The sequence below is a fragment of the Ailuropoda melanoleuca genome, chromosome 2 (assembly GCF_002007445.2).
Source record: "Ailuropoda melanoleuca isolate Jingjing chromosome 2, ASM200744v2, whole genome shotgun sequence".
Lineage (NCBI taxonomy): Eukaryota > Metazoa > Chordata > Mammalia > Carnivora > Ursidae > Ailuropoda > Ailuropoda melanoleuca.
Window position 1 is genome coordinate 190354924 of NC_048219.1, and position 16148 is coordinate 190371071.

Consider the following 16148-nt stretch of genomic DNA (forward strand, 5'->3'; position numbering starts at 1 on the left):
TGTATTATTACTTTTCTTTTCCTATTCCTCATAGGAGAGAAGACTAGCCCTTAGAACCAATCAAGGGAAATTTAGTTAAATTCTAATAGGAACGTCAAGCCTAACACTTGTTAGGCTGTTTTTCCACACCTAAGATTTAATATCTTATATTAAAAAGTATTTCATGGAGTATATGGCGGGATGGGGTGGGGTGGAGGAAAAGAAGAACAAAATATGGGGCACCTGGGTGGCTCAGGGGGTTAAGTGACTGCCTTCAGCTCAGGTCATAATCCCAGGTTCCTGGGATCGGGGCCCGCAGCACCCGGCTCCCTGCTCAGCAGGGAGTCTGCTTCTCCTTCTCCCTCCATACCCCCCCACCCCCGTTCGTGCTCTCTCACATGCTCTCTCAAATAAATAAAATCTTTTAAAGAAAGGACACAATATCTTAATGGGTTTCTTTTCTCCACAATTATTCATTGTCAAGACGCCCAACAAATATATTTAAAATTAAGGTTAAAGAAATCAATATGCTTACCAGCTGTCACTCCAAAGGTAATAAAGAGATAATGCACATTGGCGGCATAGGCGCTCAGTACCCAGCCGAGCGAGTTCACCAGCCCTCCGATTATTGCCGTCCGGCGACACCCACAGGTGTTAATAAACAAGCCGATGAAAGGTCCTGTCGTGGGACATTGAAAAGGCAATTGACTGATGGTGTTTTATTTTCATGCTTTCTTCGCAAATCCTCACATGAAGACAGCGAATAAAACATTACTAGGGCTATTAAATAAAATGAACCCAAACCCCCATTGCTCTATATGCAAAAAGCTTTTAGCATGCAAAGATGGGTTTCAGTAATTTCATCGGAGAGCGCAAGTTTCTAGGTTTCCAAAAAAAGGCGTATCTGAAATAAACAGACAAATAAGTTAGTTCGTTCTCTTGTCTACGACGCAAGTAGGTCCCAAACAATTGGTCTATGGGCTTACTCAGCTTGTGGATGCATTTTGTTTATCGAGAGAATAGTTTAAAAGATGTTTTGGGGGCACCTGGGTGGCTCAGTTGGTTGGGCATCTGCCTTTGGCTCAGGTCATGATCTGGGGGTCTTGGGATCGAGCCCCAGGATGGGTTCACTGCTCAGTGGGGAGTCTGCTTCTCCCTCTCCCTCTGCCCCTCCCCACTGCTCCTGCTTTCACTCTCTTTCTGAAATAAATGAAGTCTTTAAAAGATGTTTTGAATCAGTTGCCAGCATTTAAAAATTAAGAGCATTCACAAGAAATCCAATGGCAACACAAAATCCAGCAAGATGGATTCCCACATAGCCGAGATGCGCTGGAGCTGTGCCCTGGCTGTCCCACTTCACTCTGTCCACACTTCTCATTAGCTACAGTCACCACCCTTCCCTTTGGTCCCATACTTGGCCTCCTGCCCTCATTTACATTACTTGCTATTTGAGTTTTTGACTCCAGACCCAAGGGGAGTCCAGGAAGGGGCTTCTCAGGACCCCCATGCTTCCAGCAAAGAACTGATGACAGTTTATTTTCATGAGGATGCCTGGATGCAAACCGTGTAGAAAAGAACTTCTCATCGCTTCATATGTACTTCAGCCCCTGCTGACTCTCAGTCCCAGGCCGGCCCCACCAGGCTATTTCTATGACACTGGAGATTCAGGAATACGCTTCCGTCCGCAACGGGTGCCATGCTCACAGTAATACAGTAGCAATGACACACATCCTGGCTGCTTACTTTCCTAGGATGCTCTGGTTTTTGTCAAACCTCTTTGTTTTCTTTGTTTTCTTCCTGATATTTATGTATTCATTCATTCATTCATTCACTCACTTATTTATTTTTATTAGTAGGCTCCACACCCAGGATGGAGCCCAACGCGGGGCTAGAACTCACCACCCTGAGATAAGACCTGAGCTGAGATCCAGAGCCGGACGCTGAACCAACTGAGCCATGCAGGCACTCCTGTGGTAACTTCTGATGTCACAGAAGCTTAGTGCTTGCCTTGTGATCCGTGATTCCCTGGGCAAAAAGCAGTCTGTATTTCAGCAATACAGTGGGAGGCTTAGTCAATATTCAGTAAGACGGCACATTCTAAAAATCGTCTTATCTTGGATCATTATTACTTTTCATAGTTACAAAACCCTATATTCTGGTGAGACTATTTCAGGTTAAAAATCTGTTAAACTCTAAGGAGCTTCCCCTTTTAGTTCAAACTGAAATAAAATTTTCCTTTAAAGTTCTAACTATATTCATGTACATATTTGGATGCGCAGGTTGCTAATGAATTTTTTTTCTTTGTCTACTGATTTCGAGTGGGCCTAATTCTAAAAATTATGAAGGTAATGATTTATTAATTTAATTAACACTGGTGCATTACAGAAAATAACTCAGCAGATAAACCTCTTAGAATAGACAATATAGTAAATATATTTTACATAAACATACTGTTATATATTATAAAATAAGCACATGATATAAATAATATATAAACCAAACACATTGATATAAACATCTGAGGGAATAACTGGGAGCAACTGAAATTCAGAAACCATAAGTTGAAGATGTGTCTTTGATTTCTTCACAAGTATTTATTTTCCTTTTATTTATTTATTCATTTATTTTAAAGAGCTTATTTGTCAGAGAGAAAGAGAGAGAGAGCACCAGCAGGGGGAGCAGCAGGCAGAGGGAGAAGCAGGCTCCCTGCTGAGCAGGGACTTGATCCCAGGACCCTGGGATCATGACCTGAGCCAAAGGCAGACACATAACTGACTGAGCCACCTAGGTGTCCCACAAATATTTTTTTTAAAAAGATTTATTTATTTATTTTGGTGGGGGGAAATGTGTGTGAGTGGGGGGAGGGGCAGAGGGAGAGAATATCACAAAGACTGCCCCCTGAGCGTGGAGCCTGAGGCAGGGCTCCATCCCAGGACCCTGAGATCATGACCTGAGCCCAAATCAAGAGTCGGATGCTTAACCAACTGAGCCACCCAGGCACCCCACAAAGATTTTTATTTTCCTAAACCCACAGTCACTTCACTACTCAAATCTCAGATGAGTGGATAAAAAAGAGAAAATGGCAAGACTCATCGGTCCGCTGTTAACCGACCTTCTAAGCTGTGACAGGTCACCAGACCGCAGTTCAGAAGCCTGATCATGTTTTCCATGTGACAGAAAGTGCCCAGAAGCAAGTTTTCCTGTGATATTGCATGTTTCTGAAATACTGCATTAAGAAAGCATTTGGAGGAAAAGGAGGGAGGTGGAATTCCCACGTAGCAGCACGTATTCCTGTCTGGAGGAATGTTGTAAATCAAAAAGAAAGGATGAATTGCTTTACTGATAAAAAGGTAAGTTGATAACAGTGTCTGGCTTTTCAGGTCATCACCTCTCACGGGGTGCAGCTTCTGTCTGTTATGACTCGCAGCTGGGCCAAGTCAGCCCGGGACAGGCCCTGACTCCTTGATGGTCACAAAACACAGACAGGTCGACATAAGGAAGTCAGACCCAGGCGTTCTGATTCCGCTCCGTTTTCTCATCATTGCTGGTGGTCAACTGGCATCTCCAAGATCAAATTAGCGTTTCACCAAAATGAAAGGAACTCCGAACACAGTCCAAGGACAAGGGGCAAAGGAGCTGGAGGGACCGTCGTCTGGCTGTGATTCCCACTTTTGTGGAGGAGTTCAGTGTTCTGGGATGAGACACAGACTTTCTCCTCTGCAGAAGGAATCTGATTTTGGCCCGTTTCCCACAAAATAAAGCTGCAGGGAGCACCATGAGGAAGTCCTGATTTCTTGCCCATCCCCACCTCATAGGTTCACAAAAGCTCAGGTGAGGAGAGAAACGGTCTGAGGTGACCTTGGACTACAGTCACAGATGAAAGAAGGTAGTTCATTGAACTCCTGGCCTCCTGGGCTCACCCTTTAGTGCAATAAGGAGTTCAGAGCCTCTAAATCAATGACTCTGCCTTGGCTGAGCACTGGAGTCACTTAGGAGCTGAAAAAAATCCTGATGTTCGGATCCCATCCCAAGAGATTTTGATTTAATGGTCCAGGTGCGATGGGAGCAGCAGGGTTTTTAAAAGCTCCCCAGGTGGATCTGATGTGCATCCAGGATTGGCAACGACTGCTCTAACTCTCCCTGTTCAGAAAGTGATCTTTTGCAGCCTGTGGATTCCCCCAACACGGCTTCCACCAAGAATTCGTCCAAGGGCTGCTGTAGATACGACTGAGGTGATGACAGCTTATTAAAAATTGGGACCTTTGGCGGGAAACTGGCAAAGTCCGTACAAGCAAAGAATGAAACAAGAATGAAATGATCGAATTTCCTACATGCAAGCCACTGCCCCAGAAAGAGATGGCTTTCAACTCTGTAACATAATTCACAGATTTTTTTTTTAATTTAAAGAGAAAACCCAAATGTGCTCACAGTGATTGGAAAATGAGAACAACTTCTATGTGTTCACTTTGCACATATTTTCAGTTCTCATTTGGTGTAGTGGCAGGCAGTATGGTATGGTAGACACGATTTTGAGTCCAGTGGACCAGCTTTGAAGCCTGTCTCATGCTTATCGGCTGTTCAAACTCCAGTAAGTTACTTAAAGTCTGTGAGCATTGCATGTTCTTCCTCTGTCAGACAGAGACAATGGGCCGGCGCTAGGGTTGCTGCAGGATCAAATGAGATCATGTACATAACGTGCACGTGGCATATGGCAAGTGGCAGGTAGAGGAGAGCTGTCCTTGCCGGCTTCTGGCTTGGAAGACACCCAGCAGATCTGCAGCCGCCTGGGATCAGGCAGCTTAAGATAATGAACAGCAATTTAGGATCACGATAAGATCAAAGGCCTTTAATTTATAGGACTAGGAGCCTTGCTGTGTTGTGATTTCCAAGACACAAGATATCGATCTAGCAGGTGCCTTTCCTGGAGAAAGGTTCGTCTACAAGCTGAAATGACACTGTGTGGAATTCACGGACTCTCAAACAGAATTCTGAATATATAGTTCCCTCTCAATTAAATTAAAGAGGACAATCACATTTCACCTTCGCTATGAGTTAGGTGTTCATATTTGGGGGGTCATATCCAAAATAATTTCCAATAATTTCAGGACTGGCTCCCATTGCTTATTTTTGTAGAGCTTGTGAAACACAAAATAACATCTAAGACAACCTCATTGGATGATTTAGAAAATAATGGGACATTGCCTATCCTGGCCTTTTGCTGAGTCTTCTTTTTTTGTGGTAGACACATACTTCTTAGAGTGAATCTGTAAGTATTTTGTTCTACCCCTCAAAGATTTTTTTTTAAATGATGTCTACACCCAACGTGGGGCTCAAACTCAACCCCAAGATCAAGAGTTGCATGCTTCACGGACTGAGCCAGTCAGGCTCCCCTTAAAGATTTAGTTTCAAGAAGGTAAAAAAACCTGGATGTTAGGTACTCTAGAAGCACAGTTCTCTTTCACTGATTTATTGAGAAGGTTGAATCACATCCAACGTAAAACTAGCACCTTGCCTACACTGAAGTGAGCTATCTCGCGTTTTTCGTACGACAGTCCTAGTTTTAACGAGGCCAATGCAGGGTTGAAGGAGTCGGTTCCTTAATGTTGCAGGCAAGATGATTTACCGGCAATTTCCTCACACATGTAATGGTGCCCTTATGTAATTTTAAAACTAGATTAGTATTAATTCCCTTTGATAAACATGCATACTCCACAAGCATCTTGAAAAATAATACTTTGTCCTTGTTTTCAATGATTAGCACTACGACCATTTTAATGTTGTTTGTATTATCCAAAATAACACTGACTGAATGCCAGGCAAGATCAACAAATCTTGGAATTGGATTCGAGGAGTTAATTACCAATGTGGAAATGACTGAAAAGGGAGTCTCCCATCAAACACACAGATGCCTGTCATACACAAATTCTCACAGAACCAGAAAAAGATTTGAGGCTATTTATGTTTCCAGTGTCATTTCATGAATACTTGAAATTAAAGAAAATTTGATGGAGGGGTGCCTGGTTGGCTGAGTCAGTTAAGGGATGGACTCTTGGTTTTGGCTCAGGTCATGATTTCAGGTCCTGAGTTCCAGCCCCACGTGGGGATCTGCACTGAGAGTGGAGCCTGCTTAAGATTCTCTCTGCCCTTCCACCCGCTTTCATGCACACTCTCTATAAAATAATAAAAATATATGTAAAAAAATTTCAATGTAAAAGTATGACTTTTACTTTCAAGAGATCATGTAAAGGAAAACACCTGGTATATAATAGATGCTTATTAAATATTAGTTGACAGTAAAAATTGTTTACTTCCCAAAAGGAAACACATAGGTCATAATAACATATTGTATGTATCATGACTTTCTAGCTTGGCATCTCCAGCTGCATGAAAATTGCTTTCAGACTGGTGTGTGGTTAGGTTTAACTAGAAAATGCACTATTATTCCTTCCTGTTAGCTAGACCAGTAATTTTTCTAAAAGCAGCTTAACAGATTTTTCAACAGCATATGATCAATATTTCAAATTAAATCACCGGAACTCTGAAATAAGATTGCTACTTGCCTTTCGTGGTGTTTTCTCTAAAATTTTTATCGTTTACAAGTACTCACAAATATTAAATAAACAGATCTGTAATGATATACAATGAATTACAGCAGTCAAGAAAACAGAGTTTGGGGCAAAAGAGAGTTTTTTTTAAATGATCAACTTTTAAGACACTCCAAATTTTTTATAATATTCAAATAGTCATATCACACAAAAGGACACATATTGTATGACTGCATTTATATGAGGTACTTTCATAGAGACCGAAGATAGAGTGGTGGTGGTCAGGGGTGAAGGGGAGGTGGGAACGGAGAGTTGTTGTTTCATGGGTGCAGAGTTTCAGTTTGGGACAATGAAAAGGTTCTGGAGATGGAATGTGGGGATGAATGCACTCAGTGGCAATGAACTGTATACCTAAAAGTGGTTAAAATGGTAAATTTGATGTTATATATATATTGTACCACGATAAAAAAAATAGTATCATCATTAATATCTAGTATCTAGTGTTTCGACAATGTAAAACATTACTTACAGTGGGGAATTGTCAACTTATAATAATTCAGTTTTACAACAGGTCACACACGAACATACCCACAATCAAGGTGATGCCCATGCTGAGGGAGCTGACCCACGCGGTCAGACCGCGGCTCTGATGGAATTCTTCAAGCCATTCCACGTTGAGGACTCCCAGGGCCATCTGGGAGCCCATGATGAGGATGTGCACAAAGAAGGAGGAAAGAACCACCATCCAAGCCCATCCGCTGTCAATGTTTGGGTGGGGCTTAAGTGTCTTCTTATCTTTGGGGTCATCTTCAAAATCATACCCAATATCTTCATGACTTGTATACATTTTCCAAGATTTTCTGAAATACACATGACAAATAATTTCCTTGAACGTCAAACCAGTAGTATCTTTCTCTTCCCCGGGCAGCTCTACCTCCCCGTTGTAACCAAACCGGCCTTCAGATTCACCTTGTCATTATGCAGATTTGGGAACGCTCCTGACTTTTTTACTGCCAAGCCCTTTTGTGAAACTTGTTTCGTCTCTACAGTCATCTTATATGTAAGCATTAGTATGCATATTTTAAAGAGAGGGAAATAGATTCAGAGAATTGAAGTGCCTTTCCCAAGTTCTCATGGCCAGGAAGTATGGCTACCCAGGAGCCTGAGGCACCGACTCCAAAGCCCATGCCTTGTGTCTGTTATTGAGATGGATACTGACAGGTGACAACAAAGATGTCACAGAAGGAAGACAGCTGGCTCTAAACAGACTTTCAGGGTAGCTTTGCCTTGATAGAGCCCTTGGCAGAGCATCTGGTCCCTATTTTGTGGGTCCAAGCGTTGAGTTTGTCCAGTACAGCTGGAGTGGATTGGCCTCAGAAGAACCCAACTCAGGAGAGATTGGTAAACTGAAGGCCAATTTATTTTTTTTTTACAATGGGAGCTAGAGCTTTCTAATAATGGTAATACTCATGTCTGATACACAGGACACAGAAAAGAGGCTTGGAGGCTGGATGACGCTGGAGGGGGGCGATGATGCCAGGTCAGGCGAGGACTCTGGTTTCGTTTTTATTTTTCCGGATGAGAACTGAGTACGTGTAGAAGACCTGAGGATGAGGAGTGAAATAAGGACAGACAGAGACCGACAGTAACCCTGCAACGGTGGGACAGGAGGGTTAGTCTTGATCAGGAAGAGCAAAGCAGAAGGTAGATGGAGATGACAATGCCAAGTAGTGGGATGGGAAGTCACACCCGATGGTCTAATTCTTGGGTGAAGTAGGAAGCGAGGTCCCTGGCTGAGAATGAAGAGGATGGTGGTTATGAAGGGCCCTCAACATTCAGGAAAATGGAAGAGGCTGTTGCCCACAACGAGTGGAGACGATCATGGGGCAGTTCTGCAGACGGACCTCAGCCCTGCAAGACAGCACCGCAGAGCCATGAGCGTGCAGCACCAGGGACAGAGCGCTGGGAGCACTTGGCCCCAGAAGCCGGCAGTTCAAGTGTCATCATCGGAGAACATTAACACAACAACAAACGACTAAAAGTGCGCCTGCTCACTGATAAAATACTCCTCTCCAAAAAAATCTTTTTCTGGTCAAAGTTCCAAACAATGACGTTTTAATTTTCTATCTGTAAGCTTCAAATCAGTGGGGTGCTATTACTGATCCTTTCATAAGCACTGGATTATTCACGGCAGTTATTTCAGAGAACTCCTGGTTCTCCAGTTGACCCCGACACCCCTGTGGCCCCAGCTACACACGTGCTTTGAGGGTAAGTTCCCAGGAGTTGAGAATTATTGGAGGTCTCTGGGGCACAGTTGGGCCTGCAGCCCCCAGGGTGCCACATATCCCGACCTGCAGCAGGACGTTCGAGATGGACAAACAGCACAGTTACTGTAGAGATGAAGAACCAGAACTTGCCTTCTTCACTGCTGTCACTCTGTGTGTCTACCTGGAGATTTTATTTTGTTTAACATGGAAAATAGTGCAACAATGTAGGACTGTGAGGTGAAAAACCTTTCGTTTGGAAAGCGAAGTATGCAGTCGATACGGGAAATGTTTTACTCAATTCGAATACTGTCTTCAAATTGAAATCTGTTCTTTTTTCAATTAATTATTTTAAAACAGAAGAAAAAATAAGAAAATAATGATTATTACGAACCACTACATGGTTGTTACTGAAAATCGTGTTGTTGCAACGGAGGAAGGAGGTCTGAAAGGTAATCCCAAATACATGAGGAGCCCTTCCAATGGTGATCGGGTGTAGACAGGTCAGAGAAGCGGACTGTGGTGGACTGAAGGGGGCCCACAGCCTCCTTCTGTCCCCCCCGCTCCCCGCGAGCTAAGAATTGTTTTTCCCTTTTTTAAAAGGCTATGTGGTCCATGAAACTTAAAATACTTACTTTCTGACCCTTTCTAGGAAGAGCTGGCTGATCCCTGGACCATGGCATTGGTTCTGGCTAAGAATCTGTTGGGAAGAAATGGGCTCCAGGGAACCAAGGGGGCCAGTGGAAGAGCAGTTTAATGGATCTGTCCCGAGGCTCCTCCTGACTTTCCCTTTCTTTCATACCTCGTCCTCATTATTATTTTTATCTTTTAAATGATTCTATGTCCTAAACACCCATCCAGTTCTCAACCACTACACTTCCTGCCCACGTGGCTCCTCTCTGCCGGGGTCCTTTTCCACCTCCCCGTTCTGCAGACAGCTGGGAGGGATAAAATGCTGTCTTGCCATGTGATTTCTCCACACTGTCAAGATAGCTTTAGGAGTAAGCCCAAACTCCCCTTTGCCACTGCCAGGTTCTCCACAGATTATTTGCCCCCTGGTCCCTGCTCTCATTTCCCCACCTTTGACCTTTGCGCTCCAGCCCTGTTGGAGCACCTATAGCTCCTTGACCTTGGCACGGTGTCTTAAGCTTGGGGCATGACCTCTTCTTCTCTCTTTTGGGAACACACTTCTCCCCTTCTAACTTCCTGCTCCTCTTCTGCTCCTCCTTCCAGATTCAACTAAATATAACAGTGAAACCTTGACATGGTGAGAATCCCCCTTCCCTGCAAACATCTCTAATCTCCAACAGTGGAGTATGTATTCAATCAATCAATCATTGTACAAGGTTGTTTGAAGACATGGAAAGAAGGTATGAATTATACATGGGAGGGCTACTAAATGGGATGTGCGCAATAATCCCTTTGTTGTTTTTGTTAAAAATACGTATCCATTCACTCCAAGATTGGAGTGAAACAAAAATTTTAAGGGAGATTATTCTTTGGATGATGGTCTTAAAGTAATTTTCCTCCTTTTCATCTACCTTGTTGGTAAAAAAAAAAAAATTCGTAATAAATATATATTAGCTTTATGGTAACAAAATAAAAGTTCCTCTCTATATCTTTTAAACATCATCCGGATCAGCTTTTTGCTTCTGGTAGATGAGTGGCTGAATTGTAAAAAAAAGAAGGAAGAGGATTCAAGAGCCACTTCCCTGGGGAAGTCTAGCCTGCCTCTACCCTGCTCTCTCCCAGCAAGAGGACAGGCTGCATGGGGACGGGAAGTGATGGGGCAGCCCTTGCTTTCCAGAACGCGCAGCCCAGAGAAGAGCTGCATTGGCAGAAGGCCCAGAGAAGAAACCTACAGAGGCTGCAGAAGGGGCGTTCAGTGGTTCCCTCTGTCTCTGCTACTTGTATGCAGAATTCCAAGAAGCCAGAAAGCAAAGAATCAGGGGAACGACTGGCCTATATGAATAATAATACCATCGTTTCATTTTATTTTTTTATTTTTTAAATTAAACTTTTTTTTATTAGTTTCAGAGATAGAATTTAGTGATTCATCAGTTGCACATAACACCCAGTGCAACTGGGTGATGGCATTAAAGAGGGCACTTGATGTAATAACATCACGCATGTTTAATCTGTGGGATAATGCTCAGCTCTGTTTAGTAAGACAAAACAACGCAGCTTGGCATTTCCCTAAAGCCCACTTACATCTACGAAAAAATTTGAAATAATAATATCACAAAAGTTATAGTTTTTCAACCCATGAGTTGAAACAATAAGCATGTTCCTAAACAATGTTAAGAACTTGATATTCTCACTGAATTATTTATTTTATGGGTTAAGAGATGCAGTTGCCATTGAACTGCTCTCAACATTTCCATTTTATTTGTTCATAAATAAATGGCATCGAATAGCATTTAATTGCCAAGATTTATCCAAGAGGCGCAAGGGGGCACGTAGCATACAGGAGCCAATGCAGAGACTGGTGGAGGGCGGGGATGGCTAAAACGACGTTCTGTCCCATCCTTCGGAGGCCCCTGAAGATACCCCTGGCAATAGAAACCTCTGCATTTCATATCTAAATCTCTCTATAAGCAATTATTGTTTTGACTAATCACAGTTAACTTACTGCCCGACCAGGTTAACTAAAACAAACGAGAACAAAAAAATAAATTTCTATCCCCTCCACCCCCAAGTTTGCTTTTAGCATTTACATAATTATAAGATACAAAATAACCATTTGTGTATTGTAATCCTAGTCTACACCCCATGAGAAAGAGAGAGCTCTCAAAAGTGAACCAGTGATGGTTCTGGACCACCCTGTCCCCAGTCTCCCTGTCTTTCTCCACCACCTGGCCTTCAAGCTCTCCCACCTTCTCCACATGCTGACACACGTGTAAAACATCAACACACATGGGGTACACTGGGGTACATGGAAGCACTGAGTGTGGGGCTTCCTCTAGGATCATACATAAGATGGAACCCATTCCAGGCTGGCCTGTTGGAAGCTCAGCATATAACATTAGGGCGTTGCACAGAGGGAGGTGAAGGAAGGCAATGGGAAGATTATGGGACCAATAGTCAACCTTCCATTTGCCCCAAATGTGAGTTCATAAATGGTGGAAGAGTCATCACAAATGGCGGAAAATGAAGTAACCCATGAAAGCTATGAGATGGAGGCCACCTACCTATTTACGTGGTACCAGGTTGAGGCGAAAATAATTTAGAACCAGCTGGAGTGTATCAAAGATTGAAACTAAATTAAATTTCCACAGCTCTGTTACCGGGTTAAGTTTCATAAGCACTTTTAATTTGGCTACTATGATTATATTAGCACGCGGTGAGTTCTTGATAAATGACAAGCAAAGGGGAAAGCGCCCAGGTAAAACTAAAATTAGAACCTTCCCGAAAGGTGGACGGAGTAGGACGGTGACTGGTTCTTCATTAGATGCAGGGGAGTGGTGCGTCCACCTCCAACTGGGCTGTGGGTTCTTTTACCTTCTAAATCTGGTGTGCAAAGCAATCTTGGGCCTTAGGGGGAGCACTTGAGCCCAACAGGCTGAAGCGGTTAGAGCCACGATGGCTGGGGAGCTGAGCGAGTGCAGAGAGGCCAGCGCCGGAGAAACGGAAACCTCCCCTGGGTTCACGCTGTACTGGGGAGAACTCAACATAATAAATGCCTTCTACGGGTCAGGGACTGTGCTGAGTGGCTGCTCCACACCGATCCTGTCCAGTTGGCATTAATGTCCCATTTCACAGACAAGAAAACTGAGGCTATTTGTCGAACGAGGACAGTAAAGCTTAGAGGTCAAACTAGCAGGTAGTGGAGCCAGGCCCGAGGGATTCCAAAGCCGACTTTATCCACCCTCCCCCATCTCTCTCTCTCTCTCTTCCCCCCCCCACACACGCCAGACAAGGCGAAAAGGAATCTTTCTAATCCTCAATAATAATCCTCACCCATCCTTGCTAATTAGCCTGAATCAACTTTCCCGCGGAAAGAAAATGACTTAATAAGCAGAATTCAGTTTCTAAACCCTCGCCAATAGCCTTGGCCGCGTCTGGCCCGGTAATGGCTGCCCCGAGTCCCTCGCCCCCGTTAGTCTCCCTTTCCTCCCCACCGGGGGAACAGCATCTGGACCCCCTGGGCTTGCGCGCGCCCCGCTCCCCGGCTCCGCGTTCTGCCCGCTTCCCCCGCGCCCCGAGAGCCCCATCCCGCGCACCCGCGCCCTCCGGCGGGCTCGGAACCCGCCAGCTCCGCGGGGAAGCGGGCCGAGCAGTCCCGGCCGCCTGCGCGGGGAGGCTTCCGCACCCCCGCACGACCCTTAACCGCAACCCCCGGTCTCGCCCTCTCCGCTCCGCCACTGCCTGGTTCGAGTTCCAAACTNCGCAGCTCGCGACCCCCGCGCCTCGGCGCAGCCCTGCCCGCCCACCGCCCGGCAGCCTTCCCGGCTCGACCCCGGGCCTGCGCCGCGCCTCGCCGATGTCCCCGCGGAGCAGCGGCCACCCGCGGTCCCGGGCGCCCCCGGGGCCGCGCGGCCTCGGGATACTCACCGCCCGCGGTTCGCGGGGCTGCCGCCTCACTCGGCTCCCGGCCCCGACCCCCGAACTTGCTGCTTGCCTCGGAGCCCCCTGAGCGGCTGGGCGTAGAGAGCTGCGGCAATGTCGCCCAGCATCCTGGATGGAGATGCGGGTGGCTGCGGCTCGGCTCTCCGGCCGGCTCCGTGCGCTCGGTGCCCGGCCCCCGGGCTCCTCTGCCGCTCGCTGCCAGGCCAGGGGAGCGTTTCGTGGAACTTCGAGCTCCAGGCCTCAGTCCGTGTGGCTTTAAAAAGGGTACGTTTGGAGGTGCCCGAACCTAACCCGGGCTTTCTTCCAATCGGTGCAATTTCAAATCTCCAAGCTTGTTCATTCCTATACCGGCTAATTCTGGTTTGGCAGGAAAAAATTGCAGTCATCTCACGTGCACACTCTTGTGGCCGGTTGAAGTTTATAGCTGGGGCTGCGGCTCGCTAATGCTCGGCACATTTAAAACCGGAGGACAGGGTTGGAAACCTCACCCCACATGCGCGTGAGAGAAGTAGCTTCCATTTCACTGCGATAGCAGGGACCTGAGGAACAACACCCTCACCCAGGTCTGGGCCGCGAAACACGGCACTTCGCGGGGAGGAGTGGTGCAGGGCCTGCGGTATTCTTGGTCAAAGAGGACTGAAAATCCCTAATTCTTCGTCCCATTCTGGGTCCCACCTCTCATTGCTCTTTTTCCGATCAGTGTCTGCCCGTTGGGTCTTACACATTCAAGGGCACCAGGCGCAAATTTCACTTCATGTGTATGTACCCTGTTCCCAAGAAAATTCTTTGCCCGTGGAAAGTTCTCGATACTTGTTAAGTAAATGGGAATAATGAAGCCAGTGCTATTTTACGTCACCCGAAGGTATTTATAGCAGTTTTCTGGTGCTGTGGTAATAAGTTCCCACACATTTCGTGGCTGAAAACACAAATTTAGTTAATCTTCCAGTTCAGAAGTCTGAAATGGGTCTGACTGAGTGGAATTCAAGGTGTTGGCGGGGTTGTGTTCCCTCTGGCAGCTCCAGGGAAGAGCCGCCAGGTTGCCAGGGTGCCTGCGTCCCTTGGCTTGTGGCCACTACTCCTGTCTTCACAGCCGGCAGAATGCATCGTTCTATGCCTTTCTCTTTGGCTAACATCCCCCTCTGTCTCCCTCCACCACTTTTAAGGGCCCTTGCGATTACATTGGTTTACCCACTGGTAATTAGATTATTGGATAATCCAGACAATCTCCCTGTTTTAAGGTCAGCTGATTAATAATCTTATTGCCACTTGCAACCTTAATTCCTCTTTTGCCACCTGACCTATTATATCCACAGGTTCCAGGCTTAGGATGTGGCCGTCTCTGGGGGACCATTATTCTGTCTCCCACAAATTGCCTTCTTCTCTCCTTCCTTCTTTTCTGGTATCGTGTTCTTTTTTGCAAAAAAAGAATATTTACATATATTTCACATGGCCATTTTTTTATATCAGACCCTGATTAAAAAATAATTGAGAACATGGTGAGAAATTATGGCTAGCCGAGGCCATTGTGATGAGGCACTAGGCTTATGTGTTCCAAATGTTTTAATTTGCTGATCAGAACAGGACCAAATGGATGGTGAGCAGTCCTTTCAGCTGTCCTCAGATATCACTCACTTCAAGCAGGCTTTCAACAGCAAGTCAATATTGGGGCAGCGCCCCAAGCGCACGTGGCCCATTTTGTTTGAAAAGAGGTCTGTGAGATTTTTACGTTTGCTTTTTTTTCCCCTCAGAAAGTTTGTGCATTTATTGAGGTATAAGTGTTGTAGTATGAACTGTACATATTTAAATGTGCTTGTTTCAATGTGAGGAGTTTTAGCATAAGTCAGGGGAATTGTCACTTCAATCAAATAACTCCAGAATTTTCATGGTACCCTTTGTATCCTTTGTAATCCACACCACACCCTGACTCAAATCCCCAGGCAACCTCTCATCTGCTTTCCGAGAAGCTTCTACTCTGGACCATGTGTAATTCACCTCTGGAATGCCCAAAGAAGGTTTTCTTGTCTTTCTGTTTCCAGTTTTATTGAGGTGTATTTGACAAAGAAAACTTCCTTTGGCAATTGAAGGAGGATGAACTCCCATCAGACCTTTCACCGTGGCCATCTTTAAGTCTTTTGCCATTTGCAGATGATTATTGTTTTACTCTGATTCTTGGGCAAAAAGCCTTCCTGCAAAAGTGCCTCAGCTTTAAGGAAATTCCTGGAAAAGACTTTGACAGGTTTCTGATAACTAAGGTAATTTGCATTCATGGGGGAGGGACAGTGATGGACCTTTCAGGGGCTCCCTGAAGGCTGCCTGCAGAGCCTGCAAATATGTCCTGGGATGGTAGCTGGAGACCCGCCCCTGCTCTCCCCCGCCCCCCCCATCAGTAAAATGGACTCCTTACGTTGCAGATACAATGTTAATATATAAAGACTTGCTGCTGTTGCAGGACAGCCCACAGGCTTTGCAGGAGCCCCTGGGAAGCAGAGAATGGGCAGTGAGCCCACAGACAAATCAAAGCCGAGAAGCCAAAGTAAGGTATGGAGCGTCACCTGGTTGGGTAAGATGCACCTTGACGCAAAAGCTGTGATTAAGAAGATGCAAGCTTATCCAAGCCCTAAGAACGTGAAAGAAGTTTGTAGGCATTGGGGGATTTGAGAGGACTTGGTTCCCCACCTGGCAGAGTGCCTCTATCTCTTAGGCCACCTGGCAAAGAAGGGGCACATGTGGGACTGGGGATCAGAACAGCAAGCCACCTTTAAGAAGGCAAAAACAAACAAAGACTAAAACC

The 16148-nt window shown here is 45.4% G+C and overlaps 1 protein-coding gene across 1 annotated transcript in view; it reads right to left on the reverse strand.

Annotated features, from left to right (window-relative positions):
• SLC16A14 (solute carrier family 16 member 14) overlaps positions 1 to 13825 on the reverse strand; it is a 29416-nt gene extending 15591 nt beyond the window's left edge. Inside the window, exons 1-3 of the mRNA XM_034655330.1 lie at positions 13343 to 13825; positions 7113 to 7384; positions 515 to 658 (exon numbers count right to left, since the gene is read on the reverse strand). Of these exons, the coding sequence (XP_034511221.1) occupies positions 515 to 658; positions 7113 to 7371 (403 nt within the window). The 5' untranslated portion in view covers positions 7372 to 7384; positions 13343 to 13825. The remainder of the gene's footprint in view (positions 1 to 514; positions 659 to 7112; positions 7385 to 13342) is intronic.
• Between the last annotated feature and the right edge of the window lie 2323 nt (positions 13826 to 16148).